The 21,512-nt window shown below is 36.5% G+C and overlaps 1 protein-coding gene and 1 non-coding gene across 3 annotated transcripts in view; one reads left to right on the top strand and one right to left on the bottom strand.

Annotated features, from left to right (window-relative positions):
- Positions 1–21,512, bottom strand: part of ROBO1 (roundabout guidance receptor 1) — a 735,949-nt gene that overhangs the window by 526,682 nt on the left and 187,755 nt on the right. Inside the window, exon 3 of one of the 2 annotated variants that reach the window (XM_087757517.1) lies at positions 4,933–5,073. The exons of the other annotated variant lie outside the window; for it this stretch is intronic. Coding sequence (XP_087613643.1) covers positions 4,933–5,073 — 141 coding nt within the window. The remainder of the gene's footprint in view (positions 1–4,932; positions 5,074–21,512) is intronic. 2 annotated transcript variants of the gene reach the window in all.
- Positions 17,972–18,046, top strand: LOC148055684 (small nucleolar RNA SNORD36). The gene has a single exon (XR_015705203.1). It is a non-coding gene; the product is annotated as a small nucleolar RNA SNORD36 (small nucleolar RNA).

The following is a 21,512-nucleotide window of genomic DNA, read 5'->3' as shown; positions in this document are numbered from 1 at the left end:
AAAAATTAAATACATTCGCTGTCCAGAGGAAAAAAGGTGCTTCTTTTGGTTGGCTTTTTTCTATAGGGAGATGGCAGTAGAAAAGTTATCACAATTTTTTACTGATATTTTTTGCTATTGTACAGATGTATATACATAGTTAGTTTTAAAAAAATTAAAATCCTTATCAACATTAGAAATAATTTTTATACAGTAATTTACATATGGATAGATTAGATTAAAAAATAAATTGAAATTTTTCTTACATTTCCTAATTCAATATAATCTATGAATAGCTTGAAAGTTTTGAAATCCAGAAGTATATCACATGCTAGTTCTAGTTGCTAGATTTATTACTAAGAAAACCTTAATAACTTTATTACCTTTCTTCTCCTGAACTGCATATTCTATGTTTAGGTCACGTATAATTTAGGTACAAACCTCAGAAACTGTACTTTTGAACAAGACACAAAGAATATAATAATTATAAAATAAGACCATAATAAGGATAAAAATGCTTTACAAGAGATTATCATTACTATGCAAAACCACCTTAATATTAGCTCTATCCTCTATACAGAGATGTTTATTGTCAAATAAGTACTTTACTTTTTACCCTCTTTTTCTGTCAGTTTGGGTTGTAAAATGTTTTGAACATTAAATTCAATATTCACAAATGCACAACACATTCTGCTCTAGAGTGGCAGTCTGAATCCTGTAGCTGCATGGTTTGCCTTCGTGAAGTTCCTCCAAAGGATGAGGTACGCACACGTGCATACTGTCAGCCTGTGGGAGGCATGCAGGTTGTTAATATTTTAAGCTTCAGCCGTAAAAGTCTGAAGTAAAAGTCAGTCCTTTCTCAAGAGTCAGTCCTACTCTGAGATCTTCTCTTTCAGATATTTCCCTAGCACAGAATTCCTGTTCAACATTAAAATGCCATTAAAATCAGTTCTTCACAAAAAACAACTAAACTATAGGAAATTTTTACAATCACCCAGGTTCAGCAAGAGTATATTTTGTCCCAGAGTGCTCAAATGAGAAAGCTATGGAGCTTTTAGCAAGGGTATGTATGTATATATTACCTACACATATGTATGTATGCATATGCGTGTATATACGTAACTTCCAACATACAAACAATCAGCAAGAACAGGTATCATTGTTCTTTACTAGTGATATATTAGTGACATTCCTAATAATAACTATGGTTAAATGAAGATGATGGCATTCGACATTCCTAGTGACAACTATAGTAAATAAGACAATGATGCTGATCTCAAGCTCTTTGCCTATAATGCAAAATGAATTGAACAATAGAAAGAATAGTTTTAACATCTTGTAAAATCTTAAAACTTCATAATTCTATTTCTACCAAAAATAGAAAACCACATTTTTGCTCCAGTGACTCACTCTGTGACAACTTTAAATTCTGACCTTTACATACGACATCCAAACCTTGCCCAGAAAATTAGTTTTATTCTCTATGAGAAAATATATTTTATTCACAGAGTAAACAAACCATTTTGATTAAAATTTCCTAACAAAGAAAATTACATATAGTACAGCAATAAATATACAAAGTTATAAATGTCAGAAAATATGCATATAGAGTCTCCAATGTAAACATTATATGCAGTATATAGCAATTAATAATAACTATAGCATTATTCTATAATACAGTTTTTCTGAGGGATAGTAAGACAGTCTTAATACATTGCCACTTCAGTATCAAAATGACAATGAGATTTCTTTGTATTATTTCCCACAATCATAAGCATGCAAGTTGTAAAATACAGGCATTCAAACAATAATCATTGGCTTTCTTAAAAATGAAGCAAACAGAAAAACGTAATAACATGTGCCAGAAGAAGACACCATAGGGTAAGCAATTAAGCAATGATAATTTTTAATATATGTAAACATTTTATATGTTTAATATTACCTCCAAGATATGTGTTGTTCCCCGCCCCGCACCGTACCCAGGTGCTGTTATAATGAAAAGTACAGATGCGTATGGGAATAAATCCCCTCATTTTCATTCCATACTATTTTTTGTTGCAGTTCTATTTGTCAGAAATGGTAATTTCTTCCCACTCTCCCCAAATCTGGTTTCACTCATTTGAGATGTGGTGGAGCAGAAAGTAGGCTACAAAATTCCCAGCTCCAAGACTCTTCTATGGGAAAGTAAAGAACAAAGCTTTGTCCAAGGAGCTGTAAGCTCAGATAAAGCAAACACCACTCACAGAGCTTTATTGTGGTCCTTGCTGGAGCATTTTGGTCCTGCCCTTGAGACGCATGGCTAGAACTTGGATCATGATAACTTTTCCGGGCAACTCATAGTGCCTTTTACTATACCATGATCTTGTTTGGAGAAGCATCACAGAGACTCTAAAGAAATGCAAAGTTATTCTATCTTTTAAAAGACCACTTGGAGCAAAAGAATTTTGAAATCTCTCTACACTGTAAATATAAAAGACTTTTAAAGCATTGCTATACTGCTACACCTGAATGTTTCAGTGAAAATTCCTGTTAAGAGATGCAGAAACCAGCCGTGTCCCCTTTAATTTAAAGTCATATTTTTTGGCTTGGGTTATGCAATTTAAATGTAACCCAATTAAATGAACATATCTATTACATAATCACACACCTTCTCAGAGTATTTCTTATCAGTATTTTAACTACGATGCGCAAAAATAACCCAGCAAGAGAACACCTTTGAGTACTCTGTCAATTGACAGGCAAATATATAACATCAATAGCACTCAACAGAGAATCAATCACCAACTACAATTACATAACATTTTGGCTTTCTCCTTTCTCAGAAAGAAGGAGCTAGCTACTACCTGGAGCATCCAGCCCTGCATGATAGCTGCATTCTGCTACTGGAGACATTTTTGCATCATGGATAGCAAAGCCAAATGGTACACAATTCAAATGGCATTCCTGTAAGACCTCTCTTGCCCAGCAGTTGTTCCTAGTATGAATACTGCTAATATTTAAATAAAAGGAATATTAAGATCTGATCCAGACACCTTCTCTTAATTTCAAGGAGACCTAATTCAGATCCATAACTTTTAACACATTTCACAACTGATATCTCTAAGCAATTAAATATCACAATATCAATATGATATAAATACTAATTTACATCCCTGTTTTTCCTTTAACCAAACATTAGTGATTTGCTAATGTGCTGGACTGAGAGTCCACTGTCCTGAGAGAAGAAAGCAAGCAAGTTGAATCCATAAGGTTTAATAGCTAACTACAGATGACATTAAATGTCGTCTTATAATTGCAAAACAATTTCCAAAAGATGTAGTGCTCTTAAACTCATGTATCTTTGTGTAAGTTACTCATCATAGCTAAATGCCATCCCAAACTGATTGACTTCGGTAATGCTTCTGTAAGACATTAATGTCTGTATCTTCATCTATTTTATTTCTTCATAGAAAAAAAAATCAGACTAAATACTCAGAATCACAAACTTCCAAACACCTGAAAATCAATGAATCAAAACTGAAGGTTACAGTATTTTTAATCTGGGAACTGGCTTTTTTCACAAAAGGTAGTACTTGAAAAGATATACAGATACAGACCTTTTTACTGAGCAAGAAGCATGCCTTGGAAAAATTTCAATCAACGTATTTCAGGTCTTATTAGATTTGTGCCTCAGTTTCCACATCCATTAAAATAAAGGGCCCTTTTAGTCATAATTAGTTAATATGCTTAAATATTTATAAGCCGTAGGATAATATTTTTATGCATCACTTATGCACACATTAACAGCCTGCTAGTTTGGGCAGTGTATTTTTTAGATGTAAATTACTTGTGAATGGATGAGGCAGTTCTCAGTTCCACTCAGTCCAGCACCTCTGTCCTTAATGCTGCTGATTTTAGGGACAAAGTGAAGTGGCAGATTTATTGATATATATGCTCATACTTCAGGAAAAACAAATATTACTCAAGCTACAGATCAGCTTCCAGACAACATGACTGTCAAGATAATACACATCCCAAGGATACCAACAGCCACCCCTACAAGTTCTGATTATTTTAGGGACTTCCATCATATATATTTTCCAACCAACCACATCACATTTAGCTGAATTAAACTGAAAACCTCAATTCAATTTTCAATACTCCTTCCCCTTTTTGTAATCTAGGTATTTCTAAAAAAAAAAACACAGCAAAAATTGACAGGCATAATGATAATAGTATGTTGCCCATCATGGGCATGCTTATTTGTATAGCTGGACAGGAATAAAGAATAATCTCAGCAAGAACTGAGCTGCCCTTTAAATGAAAATAATCATCTGGCTATTTCAGTCAAGCAACTGTGTATGCAGTAGGAAGTCTCACTCCCAGATATTATCATGACTCATCTACTTTCCTGTTCTAATAGTAATGTTCTTTTCTCTTTTTAAGTGCAGTTTTAATAAACTCTGCACGAGCTGCAATGCTGTGTTAAATCCCCCTTTCTAAATCTATAGATTTTAAACTGCAGTTACCCGTTTGTATCCATAAAGTTACCCAGTGTAATCACCGTAGTTACAAGGTTCCTTCACACAAACAGTATACCTGTAAAATTTGCTAACTTTATCAATGCTAACATTTGACATAGCATGCAAAACGGTAAGACTATAAATAGAAAAGGTACAGCTGATTGCAGCCTGGAAGTCTCACAACTCTCTGGAAATAGAGGAGTTAATCAGCCCAGGCAGCTCGGAAAGGTTGCCGTGAAACACAGGATTGTACTGCAGATGTGTGGAGCATACAGAAGGTGTGGCCCGTGCTTTCTGCATGCATATTTAAATACCTAAAATTATATGGCCTTAAGGTTATTATTAAAGAATGACCTCCCGGAGAGGAAGAATTACTCAGCGAAACGAGGCCTAACACATTTCTTCAAACAGAGAGCCGAGAAGAAGAGAAGGAAAAGCCTGGGTTACTCACGATTCTTTTCACCTCTCCACCTTGACCCCGCTTTTATTCTAGGCGTGATGTCCGCAGCAGCAGTTATGTCTACTAGCCCAAGCAGCAGCAGCAGTGACAGCACAGCCATGCCAGGTAACAAAAAAAATAAATCACCTCTACCTGGAGTACCGATAAAGATGAATTAGAAGACTTTCCTTAGGAATGAATAATTGGAGCTAACAGCACTTACTCAGCAGAGGCAGAGGGAGATGTAAAATATTATTCCTACTAGAAATGTTTATGAAAGATTGTATTTCCATTGCATCGCTTATTTCCTTTATCCAGGGAATGTAAAAACAGAACAGTCGTAAAGGCTTCCCCTAACCAGGAGCCTCTGGCACTCGGGCGCCAGAAGAGATGCACTGGCAGCTTTCTGTGGTCCCTCAGAAGCCACCGGCTCCTCACCTACCTCTGCCACCTCTCAGCCCGTCCTCATGTTTATCAACATTCCCCACAGCCCCCTAGCAGGGGACACAGCCGGGCTGAAACCGGAGGAGTTTTTTTTCTCCTTCACTTGCATATTTCACTGCAGTTTCACAGAGCTGATGACATGGAACATTTTAACGTTGACACACAAAACTCATTACATTTATCAATGGGAGCAAAACCACAGTTTGTAAAGCTTCCTTCCCTACCCACAGAGGGGGGCAAGGGAAGGGAGGAAAAATAAAGCATCTAGGATGAGAAAAAAGGGCTTAAAAAAGAAACTTTTTTTCCCTTTAAGCTGCTCAATAACTCTGTCTCTTATTCAGCATAAATATCTTCTATTTCTAGGGAAAATAACACAAATACTTCCTCCCACCCAGGTTTCTGTCAGCAGACCCTGCATGAGTGGAACAGTTCACTGACAGTAAGAGAATCTCTGAGAATTTGCGTATATAATCTCTGTTACCTAACAAACCTTCGCCCTGCAGCCCAGCAGCCTCTGAGCAGCCAGTACCCGGTGCAAGCAGACTCCCGTGCTTGCAGCAGTAACAGCAGTATTGTTGGAAGCTATTTAACCCCCTGTCTGTCTAGATCACAAACTTCCCCGTGGTGATCGAAAGTCTCAAGGAAAAACTGTAACAAAAATTATCTGCTAACCCTTTCACCACAGTTATGAAATCATTCCACATGACCTGTGGAAGCCCAGGAAAGCTTCATCCTGAGAGCTGACAATCACTATAAGACCAGCGTGCTTTTCACTCATAGTGACAGAGGGCTTTAGTCTGGATGAAGTCTACAGTTATATTCAGTAAAAGAAATCGCAAAATATCTAGGTCTTTAGCATCATAAGAATCAGCCTCAGGAACGTTTCAAATTGTAACTTACTTATACAATGGTAAAACATTTTTTTAATAGAACATCAACAAATTAGCATTCTACGAGCTGATCTTCTGCATAACGCATTGCATATTAGCTGTTGTGTAGACGCTATGGCTATAACTGAGCAGAATTAAGGAGATTTTTGAATAGAATCATAGAATCATAGAATACCAGGTTGGAAGGGACCTCCAGGATCATCTGGTCCAACCTTTCTAGGCAAGAGCACAATCTAGACGAGATGGCCCAGCACCACGTCCAGCTGAGTCTTAAACGTGTTCAGCATAGCAGAGTCTACCACTTCCCTGGGGAGATTATTCCACACAATAAAGTACTGGAATAAATTTCTAGACACAATTTCAATTGCAGAGAAAGGAGAGACAAAGCAAGCTATTCTAGTCTTAATAGTACATCTATTACTTTATAGTGTTCAGAGCCACTGCTTTTTATGAAATGTGAGCTCAACATGATTAGTGCCATTGAAATACTCCACAGTCACCAGTTAAAGTACGACCACCTGAAGCCATGCATTTCTAGACGTTCTCATGTCAGTGATGGTAACTTTCCAAAACAGGACAGGAACAATTTTTTCACCTAAAGCTGCCAGACTTCAGATGACCACAGAGATACTGTATCAGAAAGTTTACCATGACTATTAAAGTAGTTATCCATGAGTCCTTTAAAAGGAACACTGTTTCTTCATTCGGACCAGTTGGAGAAATCAGGAAAGGAGACCTGCTCTTATTTCAATTTGAGCTGACTACTTGCAGTACAAAAAGCAAAGTATTTACAGCACAGGACATAAAGAACCGGTGATCTGCCAAATCCCACACGTTACACAGTACAAGCAGTCTTCAGTTTCAGACTGACGCCGGCAGCACCCGCCTGGCTGTTCCCCCTGTGCAGATGACCAGGAGGGGGGTGTTTTCCTATACGGACCCAGCACCGTGTCTGGGGAGGGAGAGACTCACTGCCTCCTCGTCTCAGTGGAAGTTCCTGATGAAGAGGTTTGGTTTCTTGACCATCATTTTATTCTACAGGAGTCACATGTACAGGCTAAAGAACAACGGAGCATCAGTCCCATACCTGCCATCGGGCCTTTGCCCCCTAGCAAAAATAACTCCTATGGTAACATACAGCGTTAAAAGAAACAGTTAGGAATTTCAGATTGCCTTTTTTTAAGCACATTCTAACTGCACATCCTTCACCCTCCGAACTCGTGCCAGGGAAGCGTGTCAATACTCACTCTCTAAAGATGACTCAGCGGTTGCTGGTTATGTAAGAGACCTGATTGTACCAAATTGTTCACTGCACCAAAATACAGCGCAGGAAAAAACCTCAGTTAATACAAGGCGGTCCTTTAGGAGCATGTTAGCAGTAACGTGGAATGGTGTCATTTACTATGAATGCAGAAAAATTGCCTTTTCAAATGACAGCTGCAGTTTTGAGCACCCAAACCAAGGCTTTGTGATCTTCCAGTTGGCAGTGCACTCTCTGAAGGACAGAAGATAAAGATTTTCAAGGGGGCGGGGGAGGGGGGGAAGCAAAGCGTGGGATTCCAGAATGAGCTACACAAAATGAATCCCAGCCAAAAACTTGAACTGCCTCAGAAGAAACCCCTGCCTTGTAGCTAATGCTTGTTATCCTTTATTTGGTTCCAGATTCAAACCTCATTGAGCTTCGTGCTTTGCAAAAGTAAAATGGTGCTTCAGACTGGTGTTTCAGCAGATGTCTGCTGAGCTCTCAAGCCACACAGTTTTATCTGGTACGCAAGCTAACACAGAGTTTATGGAAAGTTTCAGAACTGTAGGCCAGATGGCTTTTTATCTTAAAAGACTAATGGAAGGGTACCTTTATAGACACAAAACTTGCATGGACATTTTTGCACAGGTTGCATCCATTTACCCTGTCACAGGAGAAGGAGGTGCTGCCTTCAGAAAAGCTGCCCTGTATTCTGATGGATGTGAAGGGATGCCTGAAGCAGCATCTCCTGAGTGACCATTCTTCTCTTCATTCACACCAAAAATGCAGTCAGACAGGGAAAATTTATCACCAAAAAAGCTTTTAAATCACCTGGTCTAACAGAGCGCCTCATGTGCAATGTTGCTGGTTAGCAGGATAGTGGACAATTTCTGCCATAGAAGCAATGCTGGTCCACTGCCTTCCCCACTGGAGTAACAGCAAGTAAAACCAAACTGATTAAGCATTCAGAGGTGTGAAGCCAAATAAAAGGTGGCCTGCTCCTATGTGATTCAGTGTTTTATAGCTCATTTAACTAGTTTCAGTTTCTGCTGTATAATTTCTGCTTATGTGAGTTCCTTAGCAATGTGAAAACTTACTCAAAAGCAATGTAATTAATTCTGGAATTAGCCATGTGGACAACTTTTTCAGAGATGCAGTGGACCACTTGAAGATGTCACACTAAGACTGGATGCCTTTCTGACTTATATGTTGCAGCTCAGGCAGAAGTTAAGGACTTGAAGATAAAATTACAAAATCAGTTTATGGTCTGCGTTACACTAGTTCTATTGAGCGTTAATACATGTCATTCTCTAAAATTGTCAGACATATTTAATTTCTTTTCTCCTCAGCTTTCATTATGCCCCAGCCTTTTAATTTTTGTTTCAGTGTGTCATAGGTAAGTCACTAGTAATTTACTGCACAGTTCTTTCCTTAGATCAGATATCTTCCACAGAGCTTTTTATCCATAAAGAGCAGAACTTTTTCTACAGTTCTCTCTCCCTTCATTAGAGACTTCACCTTTACCTTCTTCCAAAGGGTAACAGAGCTCTCTGCAGCAGCTTGGCATGGCGTTCCACGAAGGGTTTGAAACAACTGTCCTCTCTTGTGCACAGGGATACTTCATTCACCGAGACATGATGAAAGCTACAGCCTCTCTCACTGGAAGCCTGCAAGGCCATGAAGTCAGCCCTCTTGTGCACAGAAGTCCTTCTCCACTCCCCTCAAAGCCAAAGCCACTTCCTTACACAGAGACCTCTCTGTCACCTCTTCTGAAGAACCCACCACTGATTGTGTTGGAGATTGATGATCTGGGAAAGCTTTTTTTTCACAGAGGTCATGTGCTGCTTTAGTGCTGAGAGAGGACAGACTGACAAGGAAGAACCTGGCCACCATAGCACAGGCTCATGAGTCATCCTCTCCTGAAAGTCACGCTAGGACTGGGTCAACTCATAAGTAAGGGCATCTGTTGCTCGCTCCCTGTCTTACCATGGAGGGTCATGAGCTGCCCTTTAGGGTCCTTCATTTCAAGGCATCTTTATCTAGTTTGCAAAGCAGAGCAGGTCTCTATTTCTGCAGTGCAAGCTGTACTTAAACTGCTGCCACACACAGTTCTTACACTGCCTTTGATGCATTTCTGCAACAGCCTCCCATTTTAGAAGAAAGACTAAATCTGGTGACTATCAGAGAGCCTTTGTGAGGCAGCCATACAGAGACTTTAAGGCATGGCAGGACAACTCATTAAAGCTAAAAATTACCTGAATTTTATTTTGCAGCCCCTATGACTTAACAACTCTGGGGAGATCAACTCAGATGCAGCAATGTTTGCCACGAAAACAGTGCAATTCTGTGAAGCGAAGGGCACGCTCACATAATTCAGCAGTGTGTGTGGGGACCAGACCTACACACCATTTTACCCCTGAAAGCTTGGGGAAACGGTAAAGTTCCCAGATCAGCTTGGTAGGGTTTTTTTTTGTTTTGCTTGTAATATAGAACTATTAAATACGACAATCAAAGGATTCTGAGACTTTCTGTAGCTTATGGAGAGTACGAAACATGCCTTACAGATTTTTTTATCATCCAAATGCATAAAATAAATGTGCAAAATTTACCATCCTACTAACATACCATTTACTTTTTCTGTTTACTTATTGAACATCATCAGTGCACTCAACACTGTATAAACATATAAATTAACATTACCTCTCCCCTAAAGACTTTATGGTCTAGCACAACTATGTCTTAAAAGTCATCACTTCTATGAGGGCACATGTTTGTTTGCTTCTTAATTTCCTCACTTTTTAATTTAAATTCTCAACCATAATGTTATACATTTTGCTAGCACCTTTTAAGTTCTCAATGGTAGAGGAAAACAAATGTGTTCTGCATAAATAGACACACACGTACAAATCTTTATGTGCATATACATGCATCTATGTAAACATGCTCCTGCTAATAAACTCACAAACACATAAACAGAGCAAGAGTTGCACAATTAAAAAATCAGTTTTGATACATATTATTTAATCTTGATTGAAGTAACATTTGAGTAAACAAATCTTGCTTTGGGTCAGCCAGCCTTATATATATACTCATTTATTGTATACAATTAATATGGAATAACGTTCCTCTTAATGAAAATTTTAAAAGAGATAATCTGCTTTTTTGAGGGAAAAAAAATATAATTTTTCTTACCCATGTGCCTTATCAATTTGCCGTCTATCCTCATGCTCTCAAGCTACCACAGATTTTTTTTTTTTTTTAAGTGCAAGGGTCTGAGGCTATCAACTATAAAAGAGACTTCAAAACACATACAGAGATCAAAGAATATTACCAGACTTATTTTTTCCATCTGGCTGCAGAAGAGTAGGCATTAGACAATGTCTGTAAAGCTAAGTCAGCAACTACTGTGTCTTTTACAAGAAATTCCATGTTGTTGGCCTAACTAGTACGAGAAAAGCAAGAATTACGACTGTGGTTTTTTTCTTATCTCATAACACATAATTTTTTCTCTTTGTTTGCAACAGACACTTTATCAGGAAGTAAATGAAAGAAAAACTGATCCATAAACATGTAATAGAGAAGGTGTTTTGTTGTTATTGTTAAGAATTCAAAGTAAGTTCCTATGAGATATCTCCAAACTTGCACTCAGGCAAAAAAAAATCAGCCTTCCTAAGCAACCTAGACATCTGAGACACCGTAACTGGGTAAAGTCTACATGAGAAAACATCTCTTAAGGGCTGCTATTTGAGCTGGAGGTGGCTAACTTATCCTTCCTACCATGGCATGCCAGGCACTTACAGTCACTGTTAAAAAAAAAAAAAGAAAAAAAAAAAAAAGTTGCTGCCAAATGGCTGAGGACCAGAAGAGCAGGGCACTCCCGCCCCAGCTGAGGCAGGGTATCTGAGTGATGCTGATGCTACCATAGGCTACCAAGTCAAGTTCCTTCCTGTACCTTCTCCTTCTACAGCCACAAATAGCTCCTATGCAATACGCAATACAAAATTACTTCTTTTTTAAAAGTAAAAAGTACCAGCAGACCCTGAATTCCAATACAACATTTAGTAAAGAAAGCACGACTTTCACAAAAGCATCACATCTCAATATCCCTTATTAGCTCTGGTACTAAATCTTCGTTTCAGCAAAAAACATGAGTACATCTCAAGAGCCCTCAAGACCCTTACGCCAGCTTGTATTACAATATGGCATCTCGATCCTTTACTGTTTTGACCCCAAACAAGTAGTCATAGCACGCCTTCTCATAATGATTATTTAGGATTTTTATGCGTGAGTGTACAACTAAAAGATCTGCACAGTTCTATGTGAACCGATATTTCAGCATAGCCCATGTTTTATGTTAGCATAAATGAGAACCTGTATGAGACTACCGCAAGAATGCCTCCCAGATCATGTTGATAGTAAAATTTTATAAGACCATGTTGGTGCTTTTAACATCAAACTTATGGATTAAACATGTCCCAAACACATTTAATGTATGCAAGTCATTTATCATTATCTGTTCTAACAAACTTGTAATCTTTATCCTATTAATTCAGACAAATGTAGGACATTTTACTGAGTGGTGGAGAATTATAATGTTATGTTCAGACAAAAAAAAAACAAACCAGAAGAAAACTAAAATGAATATTGTTTAATGTAAAAATATGCCATCCTACTCAGCTCTCAAAATAAACTGCTAAACTGTGGTCGGCCTTCTGTTTTTCAAAAAATGATTGTTAGGCTAATCTGTCAGGCCTAATTTGCATATCCATATTTACTTTTTCTCACCCACTTAAAATATAATGTTAGTGGGTTTCAAGAAAGCATTCAGAGAAGATCTGGACATTTTATGATTGCAAGATGAAAGACAAAGCTTGTTGCATTTTTTCTTCTTTATTTTTTATGCTTTTAAAATTTCTTCCCTTTTTGCTAATTGCTCTTTATTGAAATCTTATTTTCCTTTCCACCTAGCTCAGACTTTGTCATTCTCTATCTCAGTGAACTACTGTCTTTTTTTCCAGTGTATGCTCCACTTATCGGTCCTCACCTCCTTCTTCTGTATCTCCGGTTATCCAACCCCTACTCAGCGCTGAGGTACCACGTGGAAGAGGCGCGAAGGAAAGGTAGTTGGGCTGAGAACTGTGCCAACACGAGTGAATAACAGATGATGAGAAACCAAGACGAGGGTGGCATTATCTCAGCAGCTGATTTTGAGTAGATGACATGAGATAAAAATGTGATACACCTTATACACTGGCCCTGTTGTACATTTTAGCTCAAAAAGCTAGAAACTGGATCCAGCCTACAAGTATATAAAAACCCGTGAAATTTATCCCAGAAGATGGAGATATTCCTGGCATTCATTCTGTTTATTTAAGAAAAGAAACTGCTTTCTACACATGCTTGCTGAATGGGGCATGATGCTGAACACAAGATCAGCTAATTTTTCCTGGGGTGGGTGGCACCAGAAGCATGCCAAACTATTTTAGCAGATGGGCAGAGAAAAGGAACTATGACAAAATGTGTAAAAGCAGGTATAAGAGTCTGGATGCACTTTTTCTGCATCTGCCAACTCTACTCCACCCTAAATTGCAATGCAGTGAAGGCATTACACTGTCTTTACCCAAGGAGGTGAGGGCATTTCCTCCGCAGTGTTTCCATACTGATCAGAACAAGAATCCCAGCTGAAGGATGACTTTAACAGGCAATTGCACTGGTGTTAATGAACGGATTTTTTTTTCAAAAAACATTTTTTCTTTTTCCATTTTAGCTGAGAAAACTTAATTCTTTAATGTTGAATTTTGTTATTAGGAGACTAAGTAACTTATAATCATTTTAGCAATGACATGGCTTGTGTCCCAAATGGTGCAAATAATTCACTGACCGTAGCAGAACTATAGCAAACTGTGAGCATCTGGCCTCCTCTGCTTTGATCAACATTTTCAAAGCCTATTTGAGAAAGATGGATGCTCATTCCTATTAAGAGAACAATGGGAACTGGTTTCCATGTATCCAGAGAGAAGGCAGTAATACAATTTTCAGCAGTCAATGGAAGTTAGTGGTCTGACTTCTATTCATGCCTTTGAAAATCTCCCCAGTGATATTCTTTGGGTGAATTAGAGCTATGGGGTAATCTCCTAAATTGGAACAGAATCAATAAGCTAAATGAAAACATTTACCTTAAACTCTAATTTAAGCCCTGAGCTGATGGAATTAAAAATGTCGTACTCTTAATAGACGTATGGAAATAAAAAAGTCTCACCACTAGCTGATATGCCATAAAGAGCATGGGGCTAAAATTACCATCTAAAATCCCTTGCCAACTCTATGTTCAAATGAAGTATAATACAAACATGTTTTTCTATGAGTTGGGATATAGAGATACTCAGAAAATAGGCCACTGTGCCTGGCTTTTTATATATATATATATATATATATCAAACTAAAAAATACTTTCTTAGCTGATTCAGGGCAGCATTTCACTTTTCATGTTGTACTACCATACACAGATGTGCTAATGGAAATCAGCCCAATGACAAAAGTATGTGTTTTTAATGAGTCCCACAATTTCTAATCTAGAAAATCACCAGTATAATATATTGGTGTTTAGAACGATATCATAATAACTAAGACACAGGATAATAAACATTCTCAAGTATATAGGCTACTTGATATTAATAACTTCAATAATAAAATCAATACTTTTCTCATAGTGTTTACTAACTGTTTCCCGTATAAGCTCTGACTCAATGCACAGAAGCTTTCATCGTCTGTTAGATGAAATTTCTTATATGCCACTGTAAGGCTTGCTTAAGATTTGGGTTCACGTCATCATTTTTATCTATCATAAAGAGAAGCATTATTTTGGGAAATCATTGAAAATACGCATATGAAATAACTAGGAAATAACTGGAAACATCCAAGTGACTGTTTTAAAGATTACCAAATCACATTTTGGAGACATTTAATCCTGACCATTTTCCTTTGGAAAAAAAATGAAACACCCATAAAATGCAAATGCACCTTTCATTTATTGGTAGGAGTTTGTTACGGGAATTTAAGTACATTTAAGTGAAAGGTGTGGTTTTATCAAAAACAGTGTAATGATCAAATTCTCCTTACTAATTCCAGGATGAAACATGGCTAAATTATGCTATGGAAAGAAGAATTTTTGAGAGGCAGAGCTATGCAGTAATGTAATTTGCCAGCAGACTTTTTTTTTTTTTCTTACAAATAAGACAGATGTGTTATGTAGAACACAAAAATAAGTAATAATCATCAAAATAAAATGAAAAAACCCTCAACTTTAGTAAAGGAAGATGAGAGAGTGATTATCATACTTTCTCATAAGATAGGAATGATGAATATCACCTTTTGGAGTTATTAGTATAAATCACTGTATATGAAAATGAATGCAACCTGAATGCTGTAAAATGGTTTCAGTGCCTGCAGGTGTTGCTTCCCACAGAAAACCTGGGTTTTTTCTAATTAGTAAGTCTAGTCTATTCTTCTCTTCTTTTTGTCTCCTGATTGTTTGATTTTCCATGTTAGCTAAGTTAACACATTTGTTTCTCACTTACATGTGGACCTGTTGTCTGATACATTTCACAGATTTCTGCTCTGTTGACAGCTATTCTAGGTGCATTCAGAGCTATTTTAAAGATGAAAGCTGTTAACATGACTTTCTCAGGCAGGCCAGTTAAGACAATAGTTTCAAATTTATGAGTCTGTAAAAAAATCCATTTTTAAAAAATTCAAAAGCACTGTCTTTTGTGTATTTTAATCAGATCTTAAAAATATTAGCAGTCACAGAAATATTGTTAGCTTACTAGATAAAAGACTAAATGTTTAAGTATAAAAATGTTACTACTATTAAGGATTAGCATAAAATTGAAGTCTATTTACATATTTTGTACATGGAAGGCTTTTGAAAGGAGTAAAAATTAACCTCTAAAACTTACTGGTTTTGCATATAGTGTATTTGCACTGCAGAGTTTATATGGAAACTGTAGTCTGTAAAAATGAAGCCTGTAAAAGTATGCAGTATGACAGCCCGCCTGTGCGTTGCAAAGAAAGTTCTACAGTCTTCTCAAACTGAAGACTTGACGTTAGCAAAAATAAAGACCAAGAGTGCCACAAAAGAGGTGAGTAAGTGCAACGTATGAGTGGCAGTCCTTGGGACAGGTATGCACCCACGCAGGCTGCAGGCTGACACCGTGGCGGCAGGCGGTCTGATGGAAGTGCTTCCTGGAAAAAGCCTGAATACGCTTTTTTTGTGAGGCCCTGGAAGTAGGTGATAGCGTTCCTGGCTGACTTCCACTCCACATCTCCTTCTCTCTCCTGCAGACTGCTGCAATTCAGCTCAAAATATCTAATACAAACCCAGAGGGCTGGCTCAAAGGTATTTTTTTTTATTTTATATACACTCAACGTACGTTGTATAAAAGAATCTCAGCCTTGTTGTACAGGAACACCTTTAACATTCACATTGGATTTGGAGTGAACCTCTGCCTCAAAAAGTGTTTTTTCTCCCATCATCTTCCAAGACCTATCATTAGCTTTTGCTATGCAGTGGGATTTTAAGTTAAAAAAAAAATCAGTCAAAGAGAAGCCACAGTCATCTCTGATATAAACAAACTCCACAGAAATCAAAAGCATTTGGTTCACAAACCTCAGGGCAGATTTCGATCCCACATAAATCCCAATGACATCTGGAAACGAGGAAAGAGGGGAGAGAGAACCCTGTAAGAACAGCACAGAGCTCTTCCCTTTGCTCACCCTTGCTTTCATTCCCTTATCTTCCTTCATTTTCCTTCTCATTTTCTCCTCTTCCTTTCCATCCCCTATACTTCTTCACAAAACACAGATGTAACCGGTCAGCTTGGACGAGTTACATGGCATAACTGAAGTTATGCCAGTTCAGTTTATTTAAATAATTTATTCATTTAACATAAAGTTGATTGGTTTGTCCGACTACACGTTTAGAGGATCTTATTACAGAAAGAGTCGGCCTCAGTTGAATTAACAAACGTGTCCCCTTTAGTCTAACTTTCTAGGGATTCTTCAATAGTTTCTTCTTTTCCTCTCCTAATGCAATTCTCTTTTTGGAGCAGTTCAAGTCTTTTTCATGGCTATATATCCCCTTACACACATATATATATATATGCGCAATATATATGAGGATATGTATTTACTATTTGCTTATGGCAAGTAAATAGATGGAGAAGAAAATGAAGCAAATAGCTAACATCTTGTTTTGTAAGGCGATAGCTTCTCCTCTAACTAGCTGCTACACTTTGTAGCAGGCATTGGCCACCTGTGGATCCATTACCATTTATCTGTAATTTAGCCTATTAGCCTTAACAGTACATGACATAATTCTCTGGTTACAACATATGTTGGCAGTTTCAGTCTGTGAGGTCCATTTACTGAATCTAAAGTGTTAGCACACAGCAGAACTGTGCAGTGTATACACAGAAATCCCTAGAGTAACTTTGTATTTGTAATCTGCATTGCTGCTTGATTTGTTTTGCATTAGATATATTTTAAATTCATGATTCTGAGATGTGTGTAATTGCTTCACACATTACTGTGCTTATTGTGCTCATTATGTAAGGCAAACTTGCTATGTCACAGTTTAGAAAATGGTATAAAAGAAAAAGGGGGGGGGGGGGGGGGAGATGGGATACAAACAAACAAACCACCTGAAAGAAGGAGGAACTCGATTTTTCTTGAAATCACCAGGCGTTATAACCAAAGGACAACTTCCTCACTACTTCACAGAGTAATGAAACAGTCTATTAAATTTGCAGCTACAGGGAAACATCTGAACTTTATTTCATGACTAACTCAAGCTCATCATGTTGGCTTTTTAAAGTTAACCCCAAAGAAACTCTGGAAAGCAATCAGTTTTTAAAATTGTTTTTTAAAACACCTATTATGTTTTATTTAATAAAATTAAGACTGTAGATATCGCTGTATCAACTGTTAAAGCAAATACTCCTAATTATAAATGGCACCAATATAGCCAGATTAATTTTAAACAACAGAATTTTAACATGAAGAAAAAACAATTTTCATCGGTATTGGATTTAAATAACGAACCAAATCTAAGAACATTTGGACTCAAAGTATGTAGCCAGCTGAAATGAAGGCTACAACAAGTCACTGTAGACATTGTGAAGATGATTACTCGTAGTTAACATGAAACATTTTTTCGCACTACAATGCTGAGATGTCAAAGGCTTAGGGCATACCTTCTAAATCCTTTGCTATCAAATACAGACTTGGCTCTGTTAGTTCAAATTCCAAAGGTGAGGAGTCACCAGACCTATAAATATTCCTTTGATATACAGGAACATTTTTTTTTGTGCAACACAGAACAATTGATTAATTAGTATATGCAAAAGTATTGATTTAGACCTCTGGATAAAATTTGTTCCAGGATAGAAGCATGTGCTTTTGAACTTGAACCACCATACAGTGATGAATAAATATCTGGTCTTGAATTAACCTGTGAAGTTCTGCATCAGCATTTTATAATTGTAGCACATATTTCACTTTTATTGGCAAACCACAACTCATTAGAATAAACGTCTAATTTATACATAGCCAAATGGTATGCTTTGTCAAATAGGAACATATGCACTTGGAAATAGTCAAACTTTTCCAGTAATTTCAGAATTTTTCACCATTCTTGAAAGGGAGAGAGAATGGTTTTTAAATTTTCTAGAGTGCATATGAATAGCTTCAGGAGCCAAATCTTTTATTCTGTGTTTCTGTGCCAACAGATGGTTCCTTCAAAACCACCCTCCTCGTTTTAACTCTTGAAATAGTACTCCATGCAAGGTTTCTGGTTCTGGCAGCCGAACATCCAGATTTTCTTTTATTCTTCTTTGAATCTTAAGAATTTCTCCAACTCCTCATGAAAAAGAAGCATGAGAACATGCTATTGCTTTGAGCCCAGAGAAGGGAACTGTAGAGAAGAAAATCATAATGCAGAATTTGAAAAGTAAAATGGTAAGAAGGATTAATGAAGAATGAAGGAAAGTTGTAATATTATAAATCAAAATGAAAATCAAAAAGGAAAAAAAAAACAGTAGAAAACAAAGATGTATTTTTGGTCAGATTTTTGTCAGGCACTTTGCTGGAGCTGTGAAGCTGATAACCTATTCCAAACAGTCTCTGGCAAAAAAGGATAGGAAATGTGAGGTTTGAGAGCCAAGAAACTTAAAATATAGTGTCACAATGCCTTTCTAAACCAAGTTCCTCACACAAAAAAGTGATCTCCACTCCAGTGAGATCAGTTGCAGCGTGCTTGCCACTCCTATCTGAACATCTCTTTTTAATTTACAAAATTGTTAAAAAACATTAAAGCTAAAATCACATAATGTTTTTTCTCTTCAGGATTGAAATACCTACTCAAAACCTGCTTTTTGTATATTTAATTTGCCTGAAAATTATTTAATTTGTATATTTAATTTGCCTGAAATCCATAAGGTAAAATTTATTGTTTAGTACTTTTTTAATAGGACTTCTTTTAAATAAAATTCTGTTGGACATTCTATGCCAGAACTTGCTTCTGAAATAGTCTACATGGCTATAATTATAATAGTCTATAATTAAACACAACATAAAATTGAAGTAATTTACAATAGTCTACCTAATGCTTGTAGCTTTGTTTACCAAGAAACTTTTAAAAGCAGTATTATTTACTCAAAACTATAACATAATTGCTTTGTCATACAAATAAAGCAGAATGCATAGGTATATATACTTTATTCACTAGACAGGAGCGAGACTACATTAAATTTATTACAGCCTTTAAAATATCTCTATTGTATATTGTAAAAAATGACAGTCCAAAAGTTTCAACCTAACTCTAGTGTAGTTTTCCATCACTGAAACTATGACCACACTCTACATTTTGTTCCAAAAACTGTGTCTATAGTTTGCTTGCTCCTTTGTTCTTTAAAAAACTGAGTGTGATTGGTACGCTGAATTTATTTTTATTCCAGATTTTGCAATCTCAGCTCAACTATGAAACAAGATAATTACCAGTGAGGAATTCTAATATTTGCAAAGCTTGAACATTTCCTTTTGTACTAGTGAAAAAGTATTAGGTTCTGACGCTCACTATGTATTGAACGAGGTATGTTATTGCAGCTAACACTAATACCAGTGTATGCTCCACAATGCATCTCTCCAGCTGTAATTTTATTAGAATACCATATATGCTGAATAATATCACTTTGGTCTAATTCTAGTCATTTTTGCTCCAGCCACACAGTGGAGGTTGGGTCATCCACCTCCCTCTGGAGCAGGGGAACACAGAAGCAAGTCTTCAATTAGCCATGGGGGCTGCTCCTAGCCCCATAAACACAAAAATAAAACCAGATGTTAGCGATCTGCAGAGGAGATTTGAGGATATCTTATGGCTCTCAGGCACATAATAAAACTCCAGTGAAATTTTTAGATGAGGTAGTAGGATTTAAATATCACAAAATGATCACATGGCGTATTTTAAGTTGTTTCTACCTCATACAATGTCAAAACCAATTCAGCCATCTTAAAAATGAATACTATTCCAAGTTTTTCTTTCCCACTCTCTCTCCCTCTTTCTCTCTAAATTAAGGAAATTAGAGAGTTATAAAGTCATAATAAAACTTGAATTTCAAAGACAATGATCCAAAATAACATACTTCAAACTTCCAACACTATGGAAACAGATGCAAGTTCTTTTTCTGTTGAATGAAATTCTGTTTAGCTTCAACTAATCTTCTCTTGCTTAAAAAATATTAGACAAACATTTTGAAAGCAGAGGATCTACAATCAAGATGGTGCAAAGCTATGAAGTCCCACACATACGAACTAATTCTGTAGCTTACAGTCACAAAAATATCCTTAGAGAATAATATGCCCTTAGAGGTAATTTAGCCAGGTGGAGGTCAATGGAAATTTTTCCATGGGCTCGTATAGAATTTAGACAAAGACTTTGAGAAAAAGAAGTGTCAGTGTCGCAAAAAGACCTTTAAATCAGATGACTGGGGCAAGAAGCAAAGCACTGCTCTGCTCCGAAATGATAAATTCCAGAAAATATACATGCAATAAAAATCCCAGCTAACATTGCAGTGTTAATATCAAAATATGATATAATGCTATCAAAATTCTAAAATATAATATTTCTTCCCTCAAGGAAAGAAAACATAAACTTGCTTTGACAAACTTAAACAATGTCTAAAAATGAGAACATAATTTATTTTAAAGTTTTAGATTGTTTCAGTTTTCTTTTAATAAAGACAGCTGGAGGTTAGTGTAATCTCTACTCATTTTAGAAAGATACAATAAAGAATCTCAAGCTCTTAAATCTTGTGTGATGAAATTTATAACGTAATGTTTAATAATTTAGTACTTGTTAGATTAATTCATTTTCTGTATTCTATAAGAATCATAGACAGCTGGAAAATTATGGAAAGGATTACAGTAGATTACTAAATGTGCTAACGTAGTTTTGTCTTACTTTAAATAGGACAGTCCTATAATGCTTTTTTCTCATTAGTGTGCATGGTAAGGAAGTAAGATGGAGTTTTTTGAATATAATTGTTAGGCATATTTCACTAGTTCATCCTTCTGAAATTTTCTGTATGTTCCATCTACAATTAAAGACAATTTAATATTGAAGTAATTTACAATAATGCATCTAATGTCTTTAGCTTTGTTTACCAAGAAAGTTTTAAAAGCAATATTATTTACTGATTTACTATTTTTTCTAAACTAATTTTTCCAGCAGAAATCTCATCCATGGATCTCGTTACTGATATCCTCTTCCTCCACCTAATTTAATACAGGAGAATGTGTTACAGTCCTCATTGTTCCTAAAGCAAATGCTAATTCTAATTTAGTGAGGTTTACAATGAACAATATACTAACAAAACACATTCCTGTTACAACTATATTAAATATTGCCTTTGAAGTTTAAGTTCTGTTTCATTAAGAATTCTAAAATTTAACCCTTATAC

This window comes from Nipponia nippon, unplaced genomic scaffold, assembly GCF_047370975.1.
Source record: "Nipponia nippon isolate SJK-2023a ecotype South Korea unplaced genomic scaffold, ASM4737097v1 scaffold_2, whole genome shotgun sequence".
NCBI lineage: Eukaryota > Metazoa > Chordata > Aves > Pelecaniformes > Threskiornithidae > Nipponia > Nipponia nippon.
This window is presented reverse-complemented; position numbering and strand designations above follow the sequence as displayed.